This window comes from Tachysurus vachellii, chromosome 13, assembly GCF_030014155.1.
Source record: "Tachysurus vachellii isolate PV-2020 chromosome 13, HZAU_Pvac_v1, whole genome shotgun sequence".
Lineage (NCBI taxonomy): Eukaryota > Metazoa > Chordata > Actinopteri > Siluriformes > Bagridae > Tachysurus > Tachysurus vachellii.
This window is the reverse complement of record NC_083472.1, coordinates 5,988,256-6,009,931: the sequence shown is the minus strand read 5'-3', so window position 1 is coordinate 6,009,931 and position 21,676 is coordinate 5,988,256. Positions and strand designations below refer to the sequence as shown.

Sequence of the window (21,676 nt, the reverse complement as noted above, 5' to 3'; positions counted from 1 at the left end):
TCAAGGTTTTAAATATCTATATTCCCAGATACTTTTCTGCTCACCAAAGTTGTAGAGTGGTTGAGTTATTGTAGCCACTTTTTTATTTTTTATTTTTAACCAATTCTTCTGAACTCAAAATACAGAGTCCCATGCTTGCACAATGGCAAAAGTGTTTCTATTAAAATTAACTGATGAGGGTAAATAATAGTATAACAGTATATAGAATGATTATAAACTTATTGGCTTTGTAAAATTATGGAATTGTGTGGCGAGAAACAAAGACCAGATTCCAAAACATTTCCAAAATGTTTTAATTCATCTCTGGTGTATATACACTTAAAAAAAACAAAACAAGATTAACACAACCATCAATATAATCACCAAAAAAGACATGAAACAAAACTGAGAATCGATGCTTTAGCAATATTACCTTTTTTTCTAACCTAAAAGTTTAATGCTGATTTAATAAACAGTTGAAATATTCCGGGTTAAACACATGCAGTATTGAGAACAATGCAAGTATTATAGCTGGATTTGTGTGAGAGTGGTACTTTAAAAACAGTTGTGACCAACCAAGTGGTTATGAAAATATGATTAAAGAAAAGGTTTAGAAAAATTTATGCACTCAAGTATCAAAAGTAACATCAGCCTCCAGAGCCTGCTTAACCTTTTAAAACGGTGCATATTCTGCATTGCAGTAACGTTTTTCCTTCTCTAGAGAAGTCGAGCGAATCATTTCAGAGGTGAGAGAAAATCACTTCTGTGTGGGAATGGCACTGTGTTTGTGGCTTAGTATAATAATTATGTTTAGGAGAGTGGTATTGAGAGTATAAAGACAAATTGTGCAATACTGTAATCTGCAGCAAGTAAATTTTTAGATATATTGTTAATTTACTTCACAGCAACATATCTATATACGGTGATTGATTTTTTCATCCAAGAGAACTTTCTACCAATTTGAGCACTATAGTAATAGCCAGTGTGGACAATTAGATTGAGAGAAAATTCATTATATAGGGGATACCTGTGCATCAATGCTAGCACATCAAATAAAATCATTTAAGAAGGCACCCCATAAGCATGCAGTCCAGGGATCTGCAGAAAGCTACAGGCTGTAGCCACTGCAGAACGCCTACAACCCACATGCCCTCGATACATCCATCTACTTACAGTAGGAGTTGATGTATAGTCAAATACAATCACATACAAAAGTCACAATGCAAATACTTAGAATGGAAAAAGGTGTAAGGTTTGTCAAGTGCTCCATCACCCTGCTTATTTAACCTTCATATATTGCACATCTGGTTTTAGGTCAAATTCTAAGATTTTTGAAGATTTTTTTGATAAACATTTAACGTTTCGATATTTAAAAACAAGCAGGTCCCCTCACTACATGACTATGCAATAACTTTATGATTTAAACCTGAATCTCGGTTTCAACCAAACCAAAGCTTTTCCTTGCTCCATCTTGCCACAAACTTACTTTATTCATCCCATTTATTGCTGTCTATCTTAGGTACAGAAGATTTGTACTGGCAGCATTTATAATCCAAACTCATCACGCTGGTTTTAATTACTATACAGTGTAGATAAGGACACATTTAAGCTAAACGGCAAGCTGCTTAAGAAAATGTTTACCATTTAGCTGCATACTAAGAACTTTTTTTACATTATAAAGCATGACATCCATGCATCCCCATTTAAAGAGACCAATGCTTAGTAATTAAGGCCATTTAAGCTTTAGTTTTGTCTTAATCTAGCACTGTCCATAAATTTGTACACATCCACCCTGTAAGGCCCAAGGTCTTATTGTCCTATAACACATCCCTCGGATATATTGACATTTGTCCCATTGTTTAAGGTGGCCATTTGTTTCACGGTCTGAGTCAAGAAGGAATGCCAAGCAAAAGAGGTGAACTCATTCATGTTAATGGGACTAAGGGTGGGTGAAATTCCAGGATTTGGTGTGGGGCTGTTACATCCTTTAATGCTTTGATAGAAACAAAACACTCGGTTGACAATCTGATGGGACTACCCCCTAAAATGTGTGTAATTGCAACGCATTACAACTTTGCCAGACTTGATGACTGCAGCGCCCGTGCCAGTAGGTTCTGCCATGAAGACTCGTGTTCATCGTGTGTCTACTATAAAGACTATTGTACAAGGAAATCCAAGTCTCCTGATCTTCTCTGGAAAAAGTTCACAACAGATGGTGCCGTGACCCAGACAAGAGCTTCTCATCTCACCAAAGTTACTCAAAACATTGCACCATTGCAAAGTGAGTGTCACTCTATCCAAAGAACCTACAGACCAGTACACATGTGGTTATCCTCTGCTTTATCAGGGAAGAGTTAAAAATTTGTGTTATCCTCCGTTGATCAGGGAAGAATTGTTTAGGAATTACTGTGAATACTTCTGATTTCAAACTTTCGAGAAGGGGTCCTTAGGATACTGAAGAATATTATCGGGCCAAAGTCCCTAGCTGTGCGCAGAAAAAGCCAGCTCCACCAGGGCCTTTTAGACACTTACAAATAGATTACATCTCAATGCCCCCATGTAAGGGAAAGACTGATGTCTTGGTAGTTGTAGATAAATTGAAAGTTGCCTGAATGCTTAAAATGAAGTGGAATCTTCATTGTCCATATAGGCCACAAGCATCAGGTCAAGCAGAGAGAGCAAACAGGACACATTTTAAGGGGAAGTAGTGAAGGAAGTTGGCAGAATGCTACTATGTAAAGGAAAAGGAACTTGGACCCATGTCTCACACTGTAAAGAAGTTCCACCACCTGCAGGGATAGACTAGGGCACACAGACCAGTACAGATACAACGACTGGAAAACATTGACAACCAAGGCAACAGTTGCACCAAAGCACTGACATTTGAAGACATCTGCAGATCTACAGCTCAGGACTGGCAGACAACAACAATTCTTCCTGTCTTCATTTACCTGAAGACAAAATCGACATCATATATCAAGCTACAATGTGCACAGCAGAAGCTATGGACTTCAGAAAACAACAAAGAACTATTAAAGTTAAATCACATTAAGGGACACCAAAAAAAGAAAAAAGTATTTCTCTAAAGTTGCAAAAATACTGGCTCTATGTTAAAGTCCTAAAGACTTTTTTTTTTGTTATTACTGACAAATCTTTTGTGAGAGTTATTAAAACTCTCAATGGGGTAAATTGTAGGAAAATAAGTCCTTGTTTTATTTCTAGTATATATTTGTGTATCATGTAGAAGCCAAATCAATTGACAATGCTAGTGAAATTCAAACTTTACATTAGGCTTGTGGTTCCTGTCTCACATTAATATGAAAGGAAATGGCAATGTAACTCAGGATATCACCCATCTCTTTGTGCCATTTGTCACATTGTTTAAGGTGGCCATTTGTTTCAAAGTCTGAGTCACGAAGGAATGCCGAGCATAAGAGGTGAACTCATTCCTATGATAATGAAGTGGTCCGAGTACGACTCATGTTAATGAGATTAAGGGTGGGTGATTACATATTTCCATGCTTTGGTTGTCACCCGAGTGTTTTGTTTCTATCTGAAGGGACTGCCCCCTAAAATGTGTATAATTACAATGCATTACATCTTTAAGTCAGACTTAATGACTGCAGCACCCGTGCCAGTACGTTCTGACTTGAAGACTCGTTCGTGTTCATCATGTCTCTACAATAAAGACTACTGTACAAGGAAATCCAAGTCTCCTGGTCTTCTCTGGAAAAAAATTCACAACAATACTAACCAAGTCACAGAATGAGACCCTCACAGGCTTTCTAGCTGCTGTTTACTGTAAACAGTCTAGTTACATTTTCCCCACAGATTAAAATAGAGACTAGCTTCAGAGGTTTCAGCGTATACTCCTGTTTACTGTACTATGCTGCCTCCTGTAAAGGTGGTTTGCTAGACAGAGATTAAGTCTAGGCTGGAACTAAAATTTGGTTATAGGTGATTGAAAACCATTCACAGACAATTAAGTTAAATCCATGTGCCTTGTGACATCCCTTTATTTCAGCTTGCATGAGTGGTCCGCACATTGTTTCCACCATTATTTCCTGCTTTGGGAGCTCCTGCAGGGAAACCTGGCTGGAGAGCATTTGTGGTTGTAGGCTGTAACAAGCTTGTTGCATTTGCTGCTGGCCACTGTGTGTGAACATAAGGGGCACAAGGGTAGGTGTGCTGCTGAGATGTCAAGCACAATGAACCTTTCCTTCCAGCAGAAGTGTTGGAGCAAGGAGCACATATAGGACCACCCATGGAGCACAGCTGTCCTGGTGCAGAGAACTTACGAGGAATTGTCTATAAAAGAAAAAAAGTCTGCTCACAAAATAATCCCAAGTTTAAAAAGGTAAAGCATTTTATAGTTTACAGATATCAAAAAGACTAATTCATGTTTACAATTACAATGTAAAGACTTTATACAACTATTAAATGTGAAATGTGGTTAATGCTGCTTACATCAAGGCTTTGTGAATTTTGTTTACTATTCTTTTTGACCTGTGAGTGGCTCATGGCGTCCCGAGCAAAATCATCCACCAGCTGGTGGAGGTCATCTGTAAATGTGCCTTTTCGTGGAAGGTTAGCAGCTTGACTTGACACATTTTCTTCTTTATTTGTCATGGTGGGCCCTATAATGGTCAGTAAGAAAAACACCACAAAAAAAGAAAAAATGAGTCCTGTGATTAATAAGAAATACAGGTTCAACAACCCCTCAAAAAAATAATGAAAACTTTTACCTTCTGTCTGAACATCCTGAGCAAGTGTATCCGGAAGATCTGGAACCTGTCCTTCTGTCAACTGTCTGACTGAAGCCTGTTTGTTTCGTCTATCTACTACAAACACGGGAAAGGGTTTTCAAAAACAGTGGAGTTTTGCATTGTGACTATCTAGTGTAAAATTAACTTGGTATACCTTGCTGATGAGGACTGCTGTGGATGCTGCCACTGCGGCTGGATTTGTTGCTCTTGCTTTTGGTGAGCCTACGTCTGCTTCCTGCCAGAGCTACAGGCGAGGACGCCACTATAGTGGGACGCGTTTTGCCCATCCTTGAATACAGCACATCAATCTCCTTCTTTTGCTTAGACTGCAAGGCCTGGATCTCAGTCATATGCCTGTTAGAAGGGAAAAAATGGTGAATAAAATACAGAATCAAAAGGATCAGAAGGATTAAAAATCTGAAGATTCTCTGAACTCCCCCTACCTCTCCCTGAGCTGTCTGATCGCTTTCTTAAAGGCTTCATCCTCTGGCTCAGAGTCATCGCTGCTTAAGAAGCACTGGGAGTTAGGTTGGACTGTGGATACACTGGATACACCAACATCTTCCTCTTCTTTTGTGTCTGCATCCTCTTTTGTAGCTGGAGTAACTGAGAAACGTCCAACTTTGACATCTGAGGTCACCTGAAAGCGCCCAAATGTAGTAGAAGGAAAAGGAGTAGGTGCAGAAGAAGGGTCATGCCCGGGGCTTGGCAGGGTTTGATACTTATGAACGGTATTTTCAGGGCTTGAGCCTGCTGAGGATGTTGAGGATGTAGACGAAGAAGTAGTTATAGATGAAGATGACGGCATGGTAATCTGGCAAGAGGCACTTTCCACGGCTTCATCAGTGGACACAGAAACCTAAATGAAGATTATTTAAAAAGCCTCTTTATATCTGACTTTTGAAAAGTTAAATTAACCAAAAGACAGGATTGTTTCTCACTACCTGAAATCGACCACGTCTGAAACCTTCACTAGTTGATGGCATCACGGGTTGGTTGTTCTCTACAGTGGTCAGGCAGTCTTGGGGTCCAATAACAGAATTCTAAGTTTTGGAGAAAAAAAAAAGAGAATAAAAATCAGTTAAAAATAATGCATCATAACAAGGTCACCAGCATAATCCTGAAAAATACAAGAGTGCCTACCTGCAGTCTTGCTACACCAGTATCAACTTGACTAGTTTGCACCTGTACAGTAACTGAACCTCCTTGGCTTTGAGAGGCAAACATGCCAGGAGCAAAGTGCCCACTGGAGCTCAAAGACAAGCTAGATGGTGTCACATGGCCTGCAGTCGATGCCAGGCCAGGCGGTGGAGAACTGATGGTGTTGGGAGGTGAGGAGGTAGGGGCCACATCTGATGGATCAGGCTGGGCTGAGGAGCCAGAGGACGAACTCTGATCATGGAAAAGAGAACGAAGCTTCTTGTCCAGTGCCTGGATATCCTCGATGCCTGGAGATTTTCCCTGCATCTCCCCCTCACTCTCCCCAACAACTACAGGTAGAGGTGTGGGGGTAGAACTGGGGCCAGGAGTCAGCTGTTCTGAAGTAGAGGTTGGAACAGTTATGCTGCTCTCAGGAAGCTGGTAGGGAATAGTTGGAGTGGGAAGAGAGGTACGACGTGGAGTAATGGGCTGATCTGATGGGGCAAGGGAAGGAGATATCCTGCCTGTCTGGGGTATTTGGGCAGAAGTAGATGGGGAAGTGGAACCAACAGGCACATTTACAGAGGTGCTTTGAGCAACTGCAACTGAGCCTGGGTATACAGGTTGAGGGGGTAATACTGAGGGCTGACTGGTGTTGGGAGACAGAATGGTTTGCCCCTGTTGTGTATAGTTAGCTGGGGCAGGATCAGACACTAAAATGAGGGAAAAAAAGTAGCTCAGTCAAATGCATATTATATACCAATGCAAGATCCTCGTCTCTTTTTCAGAAGAAATGACTCACCTGCTAGTTCATCTCCAAATGATGTGCTAGCTGATGGAGGGCCAAAAAATGACTCTCGAAGTCGGGATTCTGGTACAGGGCTGACAATGAAACGCCGCCCTGCTGAGTGCACCACCTGTGCAGCCATGCTGGGTGGCAGGCCTGTTAAGAAAAGTAGATTTAAAAATAAAAAGTCATTGTTAAAAAGAAAGTTGTGATACAATATAAAAGTTAATCTAAAAACTTCTGATAAATTGCGCTTACCTGGCAGAATTGGACTCGATAAATCAGGTACTTGTTTTGCATCATTTATCACCTATATTAAACACTAATGTTAATAAACTTGCCCATACTTGTTACCATGAGTGTTGGTTAAAATTTTGAGTATTCGTTACCTGAGAATAGCCGTCTTTAGCAGCTTCTCTTTTCTCATCTGCCATGTCTATAACCTCTTGCACCTGATCTATAAAGGACTCACGCTCACTCTCCAGAATGAAGTTACTCTCGACCTGAATGCACAGCAAAATCATTTTTTTTAACCTAAAAGTATTGCATATTGCCACAAAAACAGTTGAAATTGTTGAGTGAAGTCCAACTTGATGGAAAGGAAAAGTGAATTATAATCAATGAGGGACTGAGCAGGGATCAGAAGAAATTGTGAAGAGCAAAACAATGTTTTCAGGTCATAATGGAACTACTACACTGATGCATTTCATTAAATACTTTATACTAATTTCCCTCCACACTTTTAATTTTATCTTAAAGACATTGTGTTCAAACATACTTTCCCCCGTATATTCTTAAGACAGGTTAAAGTGATTTCAGAATGTCTGTGAATCTTGCACTAGTCTGGCACTATTTGTACTCGCTACCTAGTTTGCAGTTTTTTGCGTCGAGACATTAAGAAAAGAAAAACAAATTAACAACTCCATATTTTTACAGTGATGACCACTGAAAAGAAAAAAAGGCTACCATGATGTGTGCAATTTCTTCAGGGTTGTCCCCATCCAGATCAAACTTAAACGTCACCATTTTCCTGTTGTGGGTTTCTAGCTGGCATTCAGCCACTCGGTCACCAATATTGGAAATCTAAAACACAAATTACAAATACAAACATGATAAGGGATTTGAGGAGGTTACATTTCCTTGAAAATCTACTAACAGCAAAAAGAACTTGATATCTCTTACATTAAGCACAACAAGCTTGGGCTTGGCAGACTTGTCTTGACGTGAACGACTACGGACTGAGCGACGCTGGTGGCGCTTTGTGGAACTAGCCTCCTGCTTGCTCTCATTCCCATCGCTCAACCCTGAAGCTGCATCTGACAGGCCACTGAAATAAAGAATAACAACAATATCTCAGATAGGTTATTCAGATGGAGCCGAAAACTTCAAAACGTACAGCATAATGAATGCAGATAATGCATAAAACCTTCCAGGTGGCATTTAGCATTGAAGCATGACTAGCTTTGGGTTTTTTTTTTTAAAAAAGGTAACCTTTAAACACTTTTTCCTTAAGACATACCTCTCTGCAGATGGTGGAATCAGCAGGGCCTGTGTTTGAGTCTGATCTGGAGACTGGGAAACACTTAGAGGAGCCTAAAAATAAAAAGCAACATTCTTAAAATTTACCTTAGTCATTTATCAGGTTATCACAAAATGGAATAAACTCATTAGCTACTTGTAAGACACAGGTAGAGTTAAATACTTTATGATCAGTCCTCTAACTATAACTTTTCAAATGAAAGCTTGAAGGAAAGATGGCACCCTTTCTTTGGGGGGGAAACAGACCCTTCTACTACGCACCCGGAGTAACCGAGAGCCCTGATATAAGAAATACAGATGTTCAGCATTTGGAGGTGGAGAGAAAACAGGAGGGCTGAGTTGATTTAGCCATATCTGGCAGCCAGCATGGAAGAAAGGTCGGGAATGCAAAAAACACGAGAAGAATGAAGAAGTTAGTAATAGAAAAGGCTGAAGAAGTTATGGCATGTTCAATGAGTAAAGAAGACTGAAGATATGAACACCAATGTAAGACACTGTTGACAGTTTTTGTTAATGCATAAGAATTAAATGGAAAAGAATACACATGTAACATATGGGAAGACATCAAATATGAAGTTCCAGTGAAATAGCACATAAAATGAGTATGTATTATGGCATCAAAAAGAAAGGGGAACACTGAGAAAGGTAGGGAAATGAAGAACTATGTAAGCAGAAGTTAAATGGCTTTTATATGTAGGTGAAAGTAGAGAAAGCACCTACACTTTAAGGGACATATGTAAGTACCAAAACCTTCAGCACAAAAAAACTGGAAATGCATGTTTTCAATACCTGCTGGTGAACTACCAAAAATTCCCAGTTGAATCTGGGTTTTTTGGTGCCACATAGTAACATAGGAAACTGGGACAAACAAAGTAATGCTTTTTTGTAGTGCTATGACTTTATATAACATGGGAAAAATCTTTAAATGGAACTGTTTTCACTTATAATAGATAGTGATTATGAGGATAATTTGAATAATAATAACAACTATTTTGTATAGTGCCTTTAAAAGTAGCATCTCAAAGCGCTGGACATAAAAAGATGAAAATAAAAGATACACAACATTACAGGCACTAAAACTAACCATACAAAAAATAAAAACCCAATAAATAACAAAGAAATCACATAAAAGCTACCCTAAAAAAGTAAGTTTTAAGGTGGGATTTAAAAATACCCAGGGATTCTGCATTCCTAATCTCACTTCCACTAGCACTTCGTTCCCTATTTTTTGTATTTAAAAAAAAAAAAAAAAAACCTTTGAAACTTTTTCATTGTAACTTCGAACAATGTTTTAAACTCATGGTATCTTAAGTATGTAACCTAGTGAACCAGCATTAATGTATCCAATGATAGAGATTTAAGCTCTTATGTACGTCGCTCTGGATAAGGGCGTCTGACAAAAACTGTAAATGAAAATGTAATCTCTGAGAGCAGGGAATTCCACAATGTGGGAGCCAAAGAACAAAAAGACCGATCACCCATACTGTAGTTCCATAGTTTTTAGCCGTGTTGTTTGGACAGTTAGAAGACCAGCTTCAGAAGAGCATAGAGCACGTGTAGGAATATAGGTGGTTAACAGCTCACACAAATATTGAGGGGACAAATTATTCAAAGCCTTATAAGTGAGCATGAGAATTTTAAAAATCAATACGAAAACTAACAGGAAGCCAGTGCAATTTTTCCAGGGTAGGTGTGATGTGCTCCCTTGCACTGGTCCTGGTCAGAATTCTAGCAGCTGAATTTTGTACCAACTGTAAGATGTTCTTGTTTAGATAGTGAGATTAATCCAAGTACTTCTACCATAATGACTAACACTGGTATGGTTGTGCATCATAACGATTACCATCAGATAACCATCATAACCAGGTTGTTTTATGGTTAGTGTTTATTCCAGGTGTCTCTGATAATGGAAGGGAAAAATTTACAACTCTAAGATTTTGGATTCTGAATGTGCAGTGAAAATGGCCTGGGGTGTACCTGGGTCACCTGAGAACTGTGTGGTGGTGGTGGATGAGTTGAGCTCTGTGGTGCAGTGTCCATCAGGGGCTGGTTAGGCTGTTGGGAGGTGCTAGGCTGAACAGAAGTGGTCTGTCCAACCAAAAAAAACAAACAGATGGTTGGAGTTTGAAATCTAATTCTCTCAAATCTGAGCAATACATGTTCAGTATCAGAGTGTCTGCAGACATGAGGAGTACCTGTTGTGGAGCAATATATTCAGTATGGGATACAGGAATCAAAGGTTGAGTACTGCTTCCTTGTGAGGATGGAACATGTGGCTGCTAAATAACACAACAGACATGAAACCAAAAACCAAGCTTTGCAAATAACCGATTATTTACAATGGTTTATAATCCTGCTGAAAAACAAACAAACAATCTCAATGATGACCCACCAGACCATGTAGGTGGACAGCATGCTGCTGAGGAAGTTGGGAATGAGAGCTGTGTTGTGTGGCAGAGGTCTGAGGGTGTTGCTCAGGCTGCATAGAGCTATAAGTAGGCAGCACCGGCTGAACAGGATGAGACTCGGATGCAATCAGTGAATACTGGCCCTCTATACCACCTACAGCTGCAGGATATACAAATAAATAATAGATCATGACCCAGCCGTTACAAATGACGTAATAAAATTATTTTACTATATTGCTTACATGAAACAGACACTCCAGGCTGCTGTTGCAGGTGGTGCTGCTCCCCCTCTGTCTCCTCTGTCTCTATGGGAACTGGTGTCAAAGTCGACGTGTGAGGCTTTGTGGTGGAGGAGTCAGCAGGAATTGGCTCACTGGGAGGCTGCTGACCCCTTTCCTCTTCCTGCTTCCTCTTCTCCTGTTCTTCCCGCACAAGCTTCCGCTGTTCCCTCTTCCTACAGATCAGAGCCACACGGTCCTTCACAGCCTTGGCTATGGTCTTATGATCACCCTCACACACATAGCCTGAGTCAACCTGAAAAGTAATTGAGAAATAAAAAGAAAAACTTTTTTCCTGGGAAACTAGAAAGCTAAACCATAAGGACAAGTCAGTAAGGGGAGAAAACAGTAGGTGCAATGAGTTTTTCTACCATCTCCTGTGCCACATCCTCTGGGACATCTTTGTGGAGGTCAAAGGAAAACTCAATGGCCTCGTTATCCTTGTATTTCCCTTTGAGCTTCTTAACATCCTCAATGCGCAGCCATAGTTTGATAGCCACCATTTCACCATCATCCTCTTCAGCAAGCTCAACGCGAACCCCTGTTTCTTCCTGAAAAAAGGCGTGGTTCAGCAGGTCCTTGATGGAATATCTGGAAGAAGGAAAAAAATAGACATGTAAGAAAGAGACATAAAACGTGTTTAAGAAGAGTTCATTTGTTGTGAATTTGTTCAACAAACCTCTCGTCTTTGTTTTGACGAATGCATCCTTCGATGATTTCTTTGACTTCAGGAAAGGCTACCTTATCAAAACTGGCAGGCTTCACTCCCTATAAAATCAGAACACAGAAAGCATCCAAATCATACAGAGCCTGCAAACAGAATCAAACTCAGAATTACTACCTTTTATTGTTAATAAATCGTCTACGATGTCACTTTAAATATTAAAGTCAATTAATACTATATGTACATTACAAACAATGTAGACGTTGAACCATTTTCCAGTACCGGCATTTTAAATAAAAGCATTTAGTTTATGTAGACTACAAGTGGTAATAGACAGAATATTTCTGGTTGCAATCACTTCTCTACTGGTATCTTCTGTACAATTTAATGCTTTAGACATTTATTTCATTTATAAAAAAAAAGGTATCGAAACGTTTTATTACCACTATTTTACCTGATTTTGTATGTATGCGTGTGTGCGTGTGTGTGTGTGTGTGTGTATAATTAGAAAAAATTATATAACCTGTTCTGTAGACCCACTAAGAAAATGTTAAAGAAAATATTGAGGTCACTTCGGGTTTCGGTATATGGTGATGCACGTACCTAGTCTGGAATTCTTGAAAACACAACTTACCACTCATAGAGGGGGAAAAAAGAGTGAAGAAAATGCCTCATAAAAGGCCAAAAAGGGGAAGATTTATAAGAATGGAGCGAAGGAGAGGGGAGGAGGGCGAGCTCACATGGCCCTCTCTTCCGGCAAAAAGTTGAGCACTTACGCTGGTCACTCTGCGATAGATCTGTGCCGCATTCTGGCACTCGGAGTACGGGTACTCAGAAGTAGCCATCTCCAGCATACACATCCCAAAGGCATAGACATCCACTGACTCGTCATACTTCTCCTCATACATCTCAGGCGCCATGAACTCAGGGGTACCTTAAATCAAAAGAACGGTTCAGAACTCTCTCTCTCATTTCCCTATAACACCCTCCCTTTGGAAGAGGAAAGAGGAAGGTGAAGTCGACCTCCTCCAAATCCTGTGAGAAAAGAGAGAGGGAGAAGGAAGAGCGAAAAAGGGATAGAAAGCGAAAAAGAGGAGGAGGGGGGATAAACTGTTCTCAGTTACACCGTCATGATAAGAAGCCCAAGTTTCTCAGTGTAAGGCCTTTAGGGCAGAGCTATGGAAACAAAACTAGAGTACAGAACCTACCAAAAGGCCTGGACTGACCAAAGAATTCAAGCTCAGTCTACAGAAGGGGCGACTGGGCATTACAGTAAATGTGTTAGGCATTTAGTGATGTTTACAAAAGCCACGTTTAAGACAATGTTAAGTGTTAGCCAAATAGATTACTAGGAAATATTGGGGGGGTGAGTCAATGGTCAGTCAGTAGCCCAGGACTGATAATTTTACAGGAAGCTAAAATCCAAGCTATGGAAAGAACTCTTACGAACAAATGTTACCCTGTTGCAAATCCCCCTAAATGTACTTACCTTTCTGATGCCTGTAAGAAGGAAGAGCAAATAAAAATGCTAAGCATAAAATATTCCATAGCTAGTCACTGATTAGTGCGGTTCTGCACACTAGTTTATGCAGTAAAAAAAACTGCCAATAAAACAAAGACCTCACACAGAAAAACTTATATTTGGAATTGATTTAGATTTGTAATGTGTCACTTTGTACTGGTTGACTTACCAGGCCCATTTTCTGCATTTACCGCAGTACACTAAATAATCCTTAAAGTAGAATAAGGGAGATCTGAGGTTAGAGTCTAAAGTTTCCTAAAATGATAAATGGACTCTAAGTCTATATTTGGGAGGAAATGAGGAGAGAGATTAAAGCTTGGATCTTAACACACTGAAAGAAAAAAATTCAAAACAGAAGATCTACCCTTGAAAAAGAAAAATGACAGTTATTAGCATCAACATCACGTATTTCATTGAAGAAACAGACCACCAATATCCAAACCACAGGACAAAGATCATTCAGAACGGTACCTGAAAGCCCAGGGCTCACCTCTAGCTTTTGTGCTATCCCTTTGCCATGATCAGGTTTGCCTGCAGACAAGCCACAATACAACTACGCACATCACTGACAAAAAGAGAGTTAAGAAACTACTTACTCTCTGGAGGAACCTGAAATAAGGGCCTCTTAAAACACTGAGGATGATTAACAAAACAATTTTGGACCTAGAAGAGGGAGGGGAATCCCGTGTGGAGAGACAGCGTGAGCGAGAAGCAGGGGCCCTGGTTTGCTGTGGTTTGGGGGCTCACAGAAACACTGTGGTCTGACTTCGCGCCACAATGTTAAATCACACTTATAGAAGCCAAAGAAGAGAAAGCAACTTCAGAAGAGGACAAATTTTCTTCTTCCTGGCAACAAACCCGCAAAGCGAGTTGACAGAAAAAAGAACAGAGAAATTGTGTATCGTAGTTTAAAGGGTCGTACCTATCACACTCTTGGCAAAAGAAGCCCTCTTGAGAGTAGCAAGGCCCAGGTCACCGATCTTAACAGATCCGGTGGGCCCAGTGATGAAGATGTTGTCACACTTGAGGTCACGGTGGATGATAGGAGGAGACCTCGTATGAAGGAAGTGAAGACCTTTCAGGATTTGCCGACACCAACTTCTTAGGACTTTGATCTTCATCTCCTTAAACCGCTTCAGATACCTGCGGAGAAAAACATGCCACCATCAGCATGGGAAATCCGGATGTTTCTTTTTTTTAAACCAAGGATGCTGACAACATACTGACAATATAATATTTATTTCATTTACATTTTCATCATTCAGCAGACGTCCTTATCCAGAGCGACTTACAATTTATTCTTCCTGCCAAATTATTTCACGAATTATTGTTCACTTACGTCTTTAGGGTGCCAGATGTCATGAGCTCTGTCACAAGCACTATACATTTCTTCCCTTTGCAGGGAGCTTCCCAGGAATCATAGAAGCGCACAATGTTGGGGTGCTGCAGGCCCTTCAGCATACCTGCTTCTTCCTTGAAGCGTTGTCGCTCTGACTTGGACAACTTACGGTCCTGAAAGGAATTTTAAACATTGCAAGATAAGTGTACAATTGTCTAATACATTGGAAATGTTATACAAATACTACCAACACAATATGTATGTGGTCTGGCACATATAACATATCTGAATAGTGTAACCATGCTTGAAATAGTGCTAAATTTCCACCAACTCTAAGCAATCCCTTATGACAATTTTCACCACGAAGTTACCCGCAATTCCTGAATGAGAAAACTCCGGCTTCTGGAGATCTTCCAAAAGCACCATCCCCCAAAGTATCACTCCCTGTCTCTATTTTACAAGCAGAACATTAAAGCCATTGTAAAGATGGTGTTAAACAATCGAAGAAACAATGCAGATGTGGGCATGCTGGGAGCGGAAACAGGTGGAGAGAGGGCTCGACTTTACACCATGTCCTGCTGACATCTACAGACATTTGTGGTCCACTGAAGCAGCCATGAAATAATATGTGCATGTGAAAAGCTCCTCAGCTTGAAGCCTTGGAATGCTGCTGGGCTGATCACCAGTGTTGATTAAAAAAAAAAAAAAAACGAAGAGGAATTTGTACAGGTTTTAACTTGAAAAAAATTTGTAAAAGGGATCATGATATAGAGAAGAGACAATAATTTGGATATGAACACAAAAATATTAACTTATAAAATCCTTGTATGTTAATTCTAAGGTAATCTTAACTCATCAGATTTGCACGTTTCCATTTATTTGATCATTTCCCAATTCCTACCCACCACCAAGCTTCTCCTTATAACAGAACAGCTAATATCTATGCATGATGGTTGCATGAAGCCAACCATTACATTACACTTTAGAAATGCTGCTCATGCAACAGAGGGCAGTGTAACATACTCAGCGAAAAGTGCTATCAGAATCGGAATTAGGTTTATTGCCAGGTACTGTAGAGTCTACATGTACAGGAATTTGTCTTGGTGTATTGGTGCATAGTAATAATAGGGAAGAAGCATGAATATAAGGATCAAAGTTTATAAAAAAAAAATAATAATAATAAAATGTGCATAAACAAAGATTTACAAAAAACAAGCAATTGGATGTAAGCATTACATTACACTAATGCCGTGCAAATATACAATTAGAAATCCACCATCTTCCACTTCAATATGACCTCACAGGTCTAGCATCACTGAGATTGATTAGGGAGAGAAAGTAATGCCATCCTTCACAAACAGAAAGCACAGCCGTTTGCTTCCTAGACATGGTCCACCAAAGGCTTTTCTTCTGTGCCAAACAGAAGCTCGGTCTTGGAATTGTAAAATGGTCCATTGCTGACTAGTGTGAGCAAAACAGCCAAAAGAAACTCCAGTCTTTTCCCTGCTTGACCAACACTGAATGTGTCTATTCAATACAGCACATTTGAGCTGCATTGGTCTGTATTTTATCTTTGTATTTTGTCACCGGCAACCCACAAGGAGAATTCATTTGAAAAATATAAACATTTAATAAAGGCTGCATCTCTTCATAATTACAATAATTAATGTACCAAGTCCAGATCCTTGCACATCACTGATTAGTAAGTAGTTAATCTATTCTTAAATCAAATTGTATAGAAAAACAAACAGGCCACCTTTTAAATATGATCATTTTCTATAGCAGGCTCATGGGTAAATAAAACAAACCTGAAAACTAATTTTCATTCTGTATAAAACTACACTTCTCCAGCAAATGATTTTTTTTGTGCATTAATGTTCATGTTTATTCAAATACTAAATTTTATAATATTTAACTTTCTTAAAACATGTATAATAAGCTTAATATGGATAAGCTTGAGATGCCGTTATATACTTTCTTAGAACCAGATAAGGTTTTTTTACTCAAGGCAAGTCTACTGTTGCAAAATGATTTATTTTATAAACATAAAGAATATCTTCACATTTATTTTCAGTAGCTATTTAAAAGCCAAACTGCTTTGAAAGCACAAAAATCACTTCTCCAAAACACAACAGAAGTGAAACTGTTTATAAACTTTTTCGGTGTTCAGACTTAAATATTATTCAAACTGGCATGCTTCCATCCCATAACTTGTATCTCACATGACATGTTTTGCACAAGCAGTTCATCTATTTTGCATACTGGTGCTCGTTTATTTATTTTAGTGCACTTTTATGCTGCATATAAACGGAAATGGTAGACAAATTGACACGTCAAACAAAAAAAAGGTCTGAAAGACAAAGAGTGGGAGGGGAAGAAAAGATGAGTGTGTGCAAGAAATAAGAACCTCGGAGAAAGCAGAGTGTGAGAGAACATGTAAAAGAGTGAGAGTGAAATAGATACTGCAGCTTTTGTTTCAGCACATTTTCCAAACTGGCTCGACCTGAAGGCTGTTTGCAGCAGAGATGCAGCTCACGTGACCACATGCATTGGCCTGTCATTACCCAGCAGCAACAGCAATTAGAAGGAGGAGCAGAGAGGGCAAAGGCAAGCCATAACAAGCCACAGATCTGCTGTTCATGTCGATGAGAAGAGACTCTGACCCAATTTCTCAATGTGCACTAGTGTGTTGCATTCACAAAGCACAACTTCTCGCAAGTGTCTATTACATTTCCTCTGTTAAACCTTCTAAAACGAAAGGAGGAAACAGGATGTCAATAAAGGCAAATAGCAACAAGTGGGTCACAAGCTGATGTTTCCAGCAGCAGGATATTGCCCTGTGGTCTGCAGTGTTACTTGAGCACTTATCTGATGAATCAAGCTTGCAGTATCAGCATTATATAGTTCTGTGATTAATGGTCTCCATTTCCAGTAAAACTACAGAAAATAAACGTTAACACAGTTGATTTCAGGTGCCATCAAGAAAGAAAGACTGAGCTACAATTTGCCTGGTGGTTGTATTATCGTAAGATACATAAAATTATGTAGGAGTAAACAACCTTAAAAATGAATAAATACTTTTTAGATTGATAGATTGATATTTTAAAATGTGCCATTCATTTAAGACATACAAAAAAATAAAACAAATGACTTACCTGCAATTCACACCATGCCACCTCCACTGTTGTCTCTGTATCCAATCCTTTATACACAGTCTTGAATGAACCACGTCCAATCTCAATGTCAAACTTCAAAAATCGTCCATCGGGCGAAGTTCCAACAGCCTTCGTCTCCACCTCCTCTATGTCCTCTTGCTCCTTCTTCTCAGCCCCTCGCTGTTGCCCTGACTCTACACGAGCCTTCACCTTGTCTTCATCTTCCTCCTTATCATTTTCCTGTTTTGTGCCTACGCTACTGCCTAACTCCTGCTCCGATGTCTTGCTGTTTGGATCCAGACATGGTTCTTGCTTTGTCTCCACAACCGGACAGGCTGACACGACCGGCCTCTGCTCTGCAACTATCTGCTCTTGGATGCCATCTTTATCACCCTCCACATTCTCAACAACATTGGGCCCATCAGTCTGCGTAGTGCTCTCAGTCTGAGATGTGATTTTAATTTCATCTGCGTTAGGATCAGTGGGTGCAGTTGAAAACTCCAGCGGTGCATTCAGGAAAACAATTTTGCTAGGAAGTTCCAAAGCCGTGGCGTTCGAGTCACAAATAACACTGCGCCGAACAAATCGATGCTCAGCTTTCGAGTCCCGCTCCATGGTGTGGTGCCTACGACGGACTTCCGGACCAATCCGTTCACCCAACTGTGTGTCTGAATTGGAGCCATTGGAGTTCTTTGAAGCAGGGGACAGGAACTTGACCATCTTTTCTCTAAAACTTTCAGACATAACTCCACTCACAGAGTGAGGAGACAGACCTAGATAACTTCCATATACTTAAATAAATATACTGAAAAATACTAAAGTTTTTTGGGGATTGCTCAAATAAAGTCAAGGATCTTATGGGCTAAAGGGCTTGAGAAACGCACTGGAAGAGCACTATAAATGAAGCAGGGAGAGAACAGTTCACAGTCTAGCACAAACTGATAATGCACATGAACTGTTAAACTATGGTCATCCATTGTACGCCAAAATATAGGTAGTGTTCGTTCAACATAAGGTGTGACATGAAAAGGCCAGGCTGTAATACTTGATTTGCAGTTGTAAGCCACAAGGTTGCACAAGGTTCCAAATATGATCCGAGCTTCTGTTTCACTGTAACAACACAAAGTAGAATTTAGTGTTTAAAAAACATACTACATAAGTGTACAGTACTTTTTATACACAGTGCTTTTCTCATTACTGCTTTACAGAGACCAAGACTAAGCAAGCAAAGCCTTATTGGAACTGGTTTAGTTTAACATAAAGAAGTTAAGTAATTCAATTAGAAATGTAGTATCTCTGGAATATCAGAGGTAATCTGAATCTGTCAGGGTATTATTATTTATAGACTGTGTGTTACTGTACTTAAACAAATTACACCAGATTTTCTTTTTTCCTTTTACAGAACAATCGATGTGAATATTAATTTCATACGAGACATGGTCAGAACTATGTTTATAAAGATCATGCTGATAAAACATAACACGAAAAGGAATTTTGGCACATTTTCTTCAGTATAAACTCACTAGGAAGCACAATCTCTTTTCTATTGGCTGTTACCCAAAACAAACAAAAAAAAACAACTAAACAATTTATTGGCAGAGCGTAATAACTCGAAACAATAAAATGCAGGAATTCTTTAAAAGGGGATCTTAAATGAGTTTCAAAAACAGGCACATATGTTGTAGTCATGTGCCCTAATGATCAACCGTGGCCCCAAGACAAGCACTTATAATAAACAATGAAACAGACAGGTTGAATTAAAGCAAGGTGTATATGCAAGTAGCCACTGAATTTGTGTGACGACAAAGCATACAAACAGAAAACACACCCATCTCTGTGATTTATATCAAAATCACTTAAACTGTTAGCTGCTCATAATTACTCAGACGTCCTCTGGCAATATGACTTCACGGATGTCTGAAAAGCTCATCCATCCAAATAATACTTAAAAAAAATAAATAAATACAATTCTCACATAAAATGCAGCTATCACAAGATATGACAACAGAGCAAGATAAGATCAGCTGAGGAATGAAGTACAGTGAGTTGTCAAAAAATGTGTTACATGTCAAAAAATAAGGTATAGGAGAAGAACAGCTTAGCTATTTTTCAAAGACTTAAAACACACTGAAAGGCTTTTAGACGACAAATCTCTTCTCTTTTCAGGACACAAAGTGTCACCTCGGGTTTTAAAAAAATAGACACTGATTGGAACTTAGCAACTAGTGTCGAACGACGTTTGAAAGCTTTATGAAGTACCCAGTCATTATAAACATGCTAACGTTATAACTGCAAAAAGTTGGACACAGACATTTAGTGAACCAGACACATGAATCAGCTGTTAGAGAACACTAGCAATCACAAATCCACAGACATGTACTTAGCGGATGTGTTGGCTAAAAAAAATTATATTTCCTAGCTCTTCATTCGCTTAAATACGATCACCAATAAAAGTCAAACTGAACAGGGTGGTCATAATAAACATTTACCTAACCAACATTAACCAGCTGACTGTTATGAGTTTGGCCAGACTCGCTAATTAGACTTGCACTCCTAGCTAACGACTAGCATTCAATGAATGACTATCACTAACCGCTCATATTTAACGAACCGTTTTATCCACTACACAATTGTCAGAAAAACATACATATTGTTACTATAGTACACAAATGCAATACTGCCTTGGCTTTTCTTTACTGTTCTCCTATAGCGCGAGCTGGCTAATGCTAATACTAATGCTAACACCAACCGCTAGAGCTGCTAACTGGAAACATAGAGACACGGAATGTCGTGAATATACTCGTGATACACGCGGTTACGAGACACAAATTCGATTTTCACACGGTTAAATGAGATGTATTGAAATTAAGACTAACCCAGAAGACTTGCATCGTCATCCTCGATTATCTCCAGCTTGTCTGTACGCCGCGCGCGAGCCAACAAAACTCCGTTAGCCACCTAGCTAACTGTCGGGTTCGACACGACGTCTGAAACGACTTGTGTTTTTGAGTCAGACTGCTACGACTGTACGCGTTTACAGTTAATTTACCGTGTCAGGATACCTCTTTAAACAGTACAGATAAACCATATAGGCGACAGGTCTGTTCACTTTCGCCGTAAACAGCCGACAGAGACCCAAAGGCAGAATTACAAAGTTCGAATGTCAAAGTGCTAAAAACCTCGCGGCTTCTCGCGAGATTTGAGGTTATGCACGCGGATTCTTTGTTATAGGTCTTTATCAGTTTAATTACCTCGTTCAGATGGAGATCAACGAAGAAACCGACGCAAATAAGTCAGTCCCACGGTCTTAATAAAATGCGACCGCAAGCTTGAGATTCCATTCCGGTTCTATTCACGTGTACATGGCAACACAAACGTGTCAACGTTCCGTATTACAGCGTCAGTAAATCGAACGATTTCCACTCGACGGACTTCATTTGGAATTATGGCGGCTTAAATAGGCGTTTTATAGTTTTTCCATCTCAGTCCGATACCATAAAACACAGCCGGCAAAAGAACAATCCGCATTCTCCTCTCTCTTCCCCCGAGACAGCCCAAAATAACATTTAACGCAGTGTAGCGCCTCCTGCTGCACGAAAACCGCATAACACGACAACATACTGGAAATGTACTAACACAATTAGCAACCACAACAAAGGAACAAGAATGCCGGTTTTTAAAATACGCAGATAAACACATAGATACTCAAAACGTTATTAAATATTACCAAGTTTTTTTTTAATATGTACATTTCGAAGCATTCATCTTTCTCAATCTCAAGGTAAATAAGGGAATGATGTCATCTACAGCTGTCTCTCAAGAGGTGTGTCTAATTCCAGGCCTAAATGACATTTCCTTTTTTTTTTTTTTTTAAATTGCTAAAAGATAACCCTAAAACACATGAAATCGTGTTTATAATGAAATATTGTTTTCATTATAAAAATACGTTCGCTAATTTGTTGGTGTTTTTTTTTTCTTATTTCAATGTAGAAGTAATAAAGACAAAAATAAATACTATAAAATAAAGCAAAGACTGAGCTATCTTGCCAGTTTAGGTTCAAAAATATTCTATATATTCTAGACACATTTCTTATCACAG

The 21,676-nt window shown here is 39.4% G+C and overlaps 1 protein-coding gene across 5 annotated transcripts; it reads right to left on the bottom strand.

The window, feature by feature from the left end:
* Positions 1-276: 276 nt before the first annotated feature.
* Positions 277-21,149, bottom strand: wnk1a (WNK lysine deficient protein kinase 1a). Of its 5 annotated transcripts, none has more exons than XM_060884823.1 (24): positions 20,829-21,149; positions 17,578-18,687; positions 14,423-14,595; positions 14,006-14,226; positions 12,338-12,495; positions 11,577-11,665; positions 11,269-11,488; positions 10,862-11,153; positions 10,604-10,779; positions 10,407-10,490; positions 10,189-10,299; positions 8,192-8,265; positions 7,855-7,999; positions 7,639-7,755; positions 7,062-7,175; positions 6,931-6,982; positions 6,688-6,828; positions 5,889-6,598; positions 5,690-5,788; positions 5,189-5,604; positions 4,900-5,099; positions 4,725-4,820; positions 4,447-4,616; positions 277-4,287 (listed from the first exon to the last, which is right to left on the bottom strand). In XM_060884823.1, the coding sequence occupies exons 2-24, from the start codon at positions 18,319-18,321 to the stop codon at positions 4,000-4,002; spliced, it is 4,890 nt and encodes a 1,629-aa protein (XP_060740806.1). In that variant the 5' UTR covers positions 18,322-18,687; positions 20,829-21,149; the 3' UTR covers positions 277-3,999. The 5 variants fall into 5 exon arrangements, with proteins under 5 accessions (XP_060740806.1, XP_060740809.1, XP_060740810.1 ...); XM_060884826.1 differs by having other exon boundaries at positions 4,725-4,817; XM_060884827.1 differs by having other exon boundaries at positions 10,198-10,299.
* Positions 21,150-21,676: the final 527 nt, after the last annotated feature.

Coding starts and splice junctions, on each gene's coding strand:
- wnk1a (XM_060884823.1), bottom strand. CDS start 18,321: ATGTCTGAAAGTTTTAGAGAAAAGATGGTCAAGTTCCTGTCCCCTGCT. Junction 14,227..14,422: donor ACATCTGGCACCCTAAAGAC/GTAAGTGAACAA, acceptor TTTTCTCCGCAG/GTATCTGAAGCGGTTTAAGG. Junction 11,489..11,576: donor CGTCAAAACAAAGACGAGAG/GTTTGTTGAACA, acceptor TCCTTCTTCCAG/ATATTCCATCAAGGACCTGC.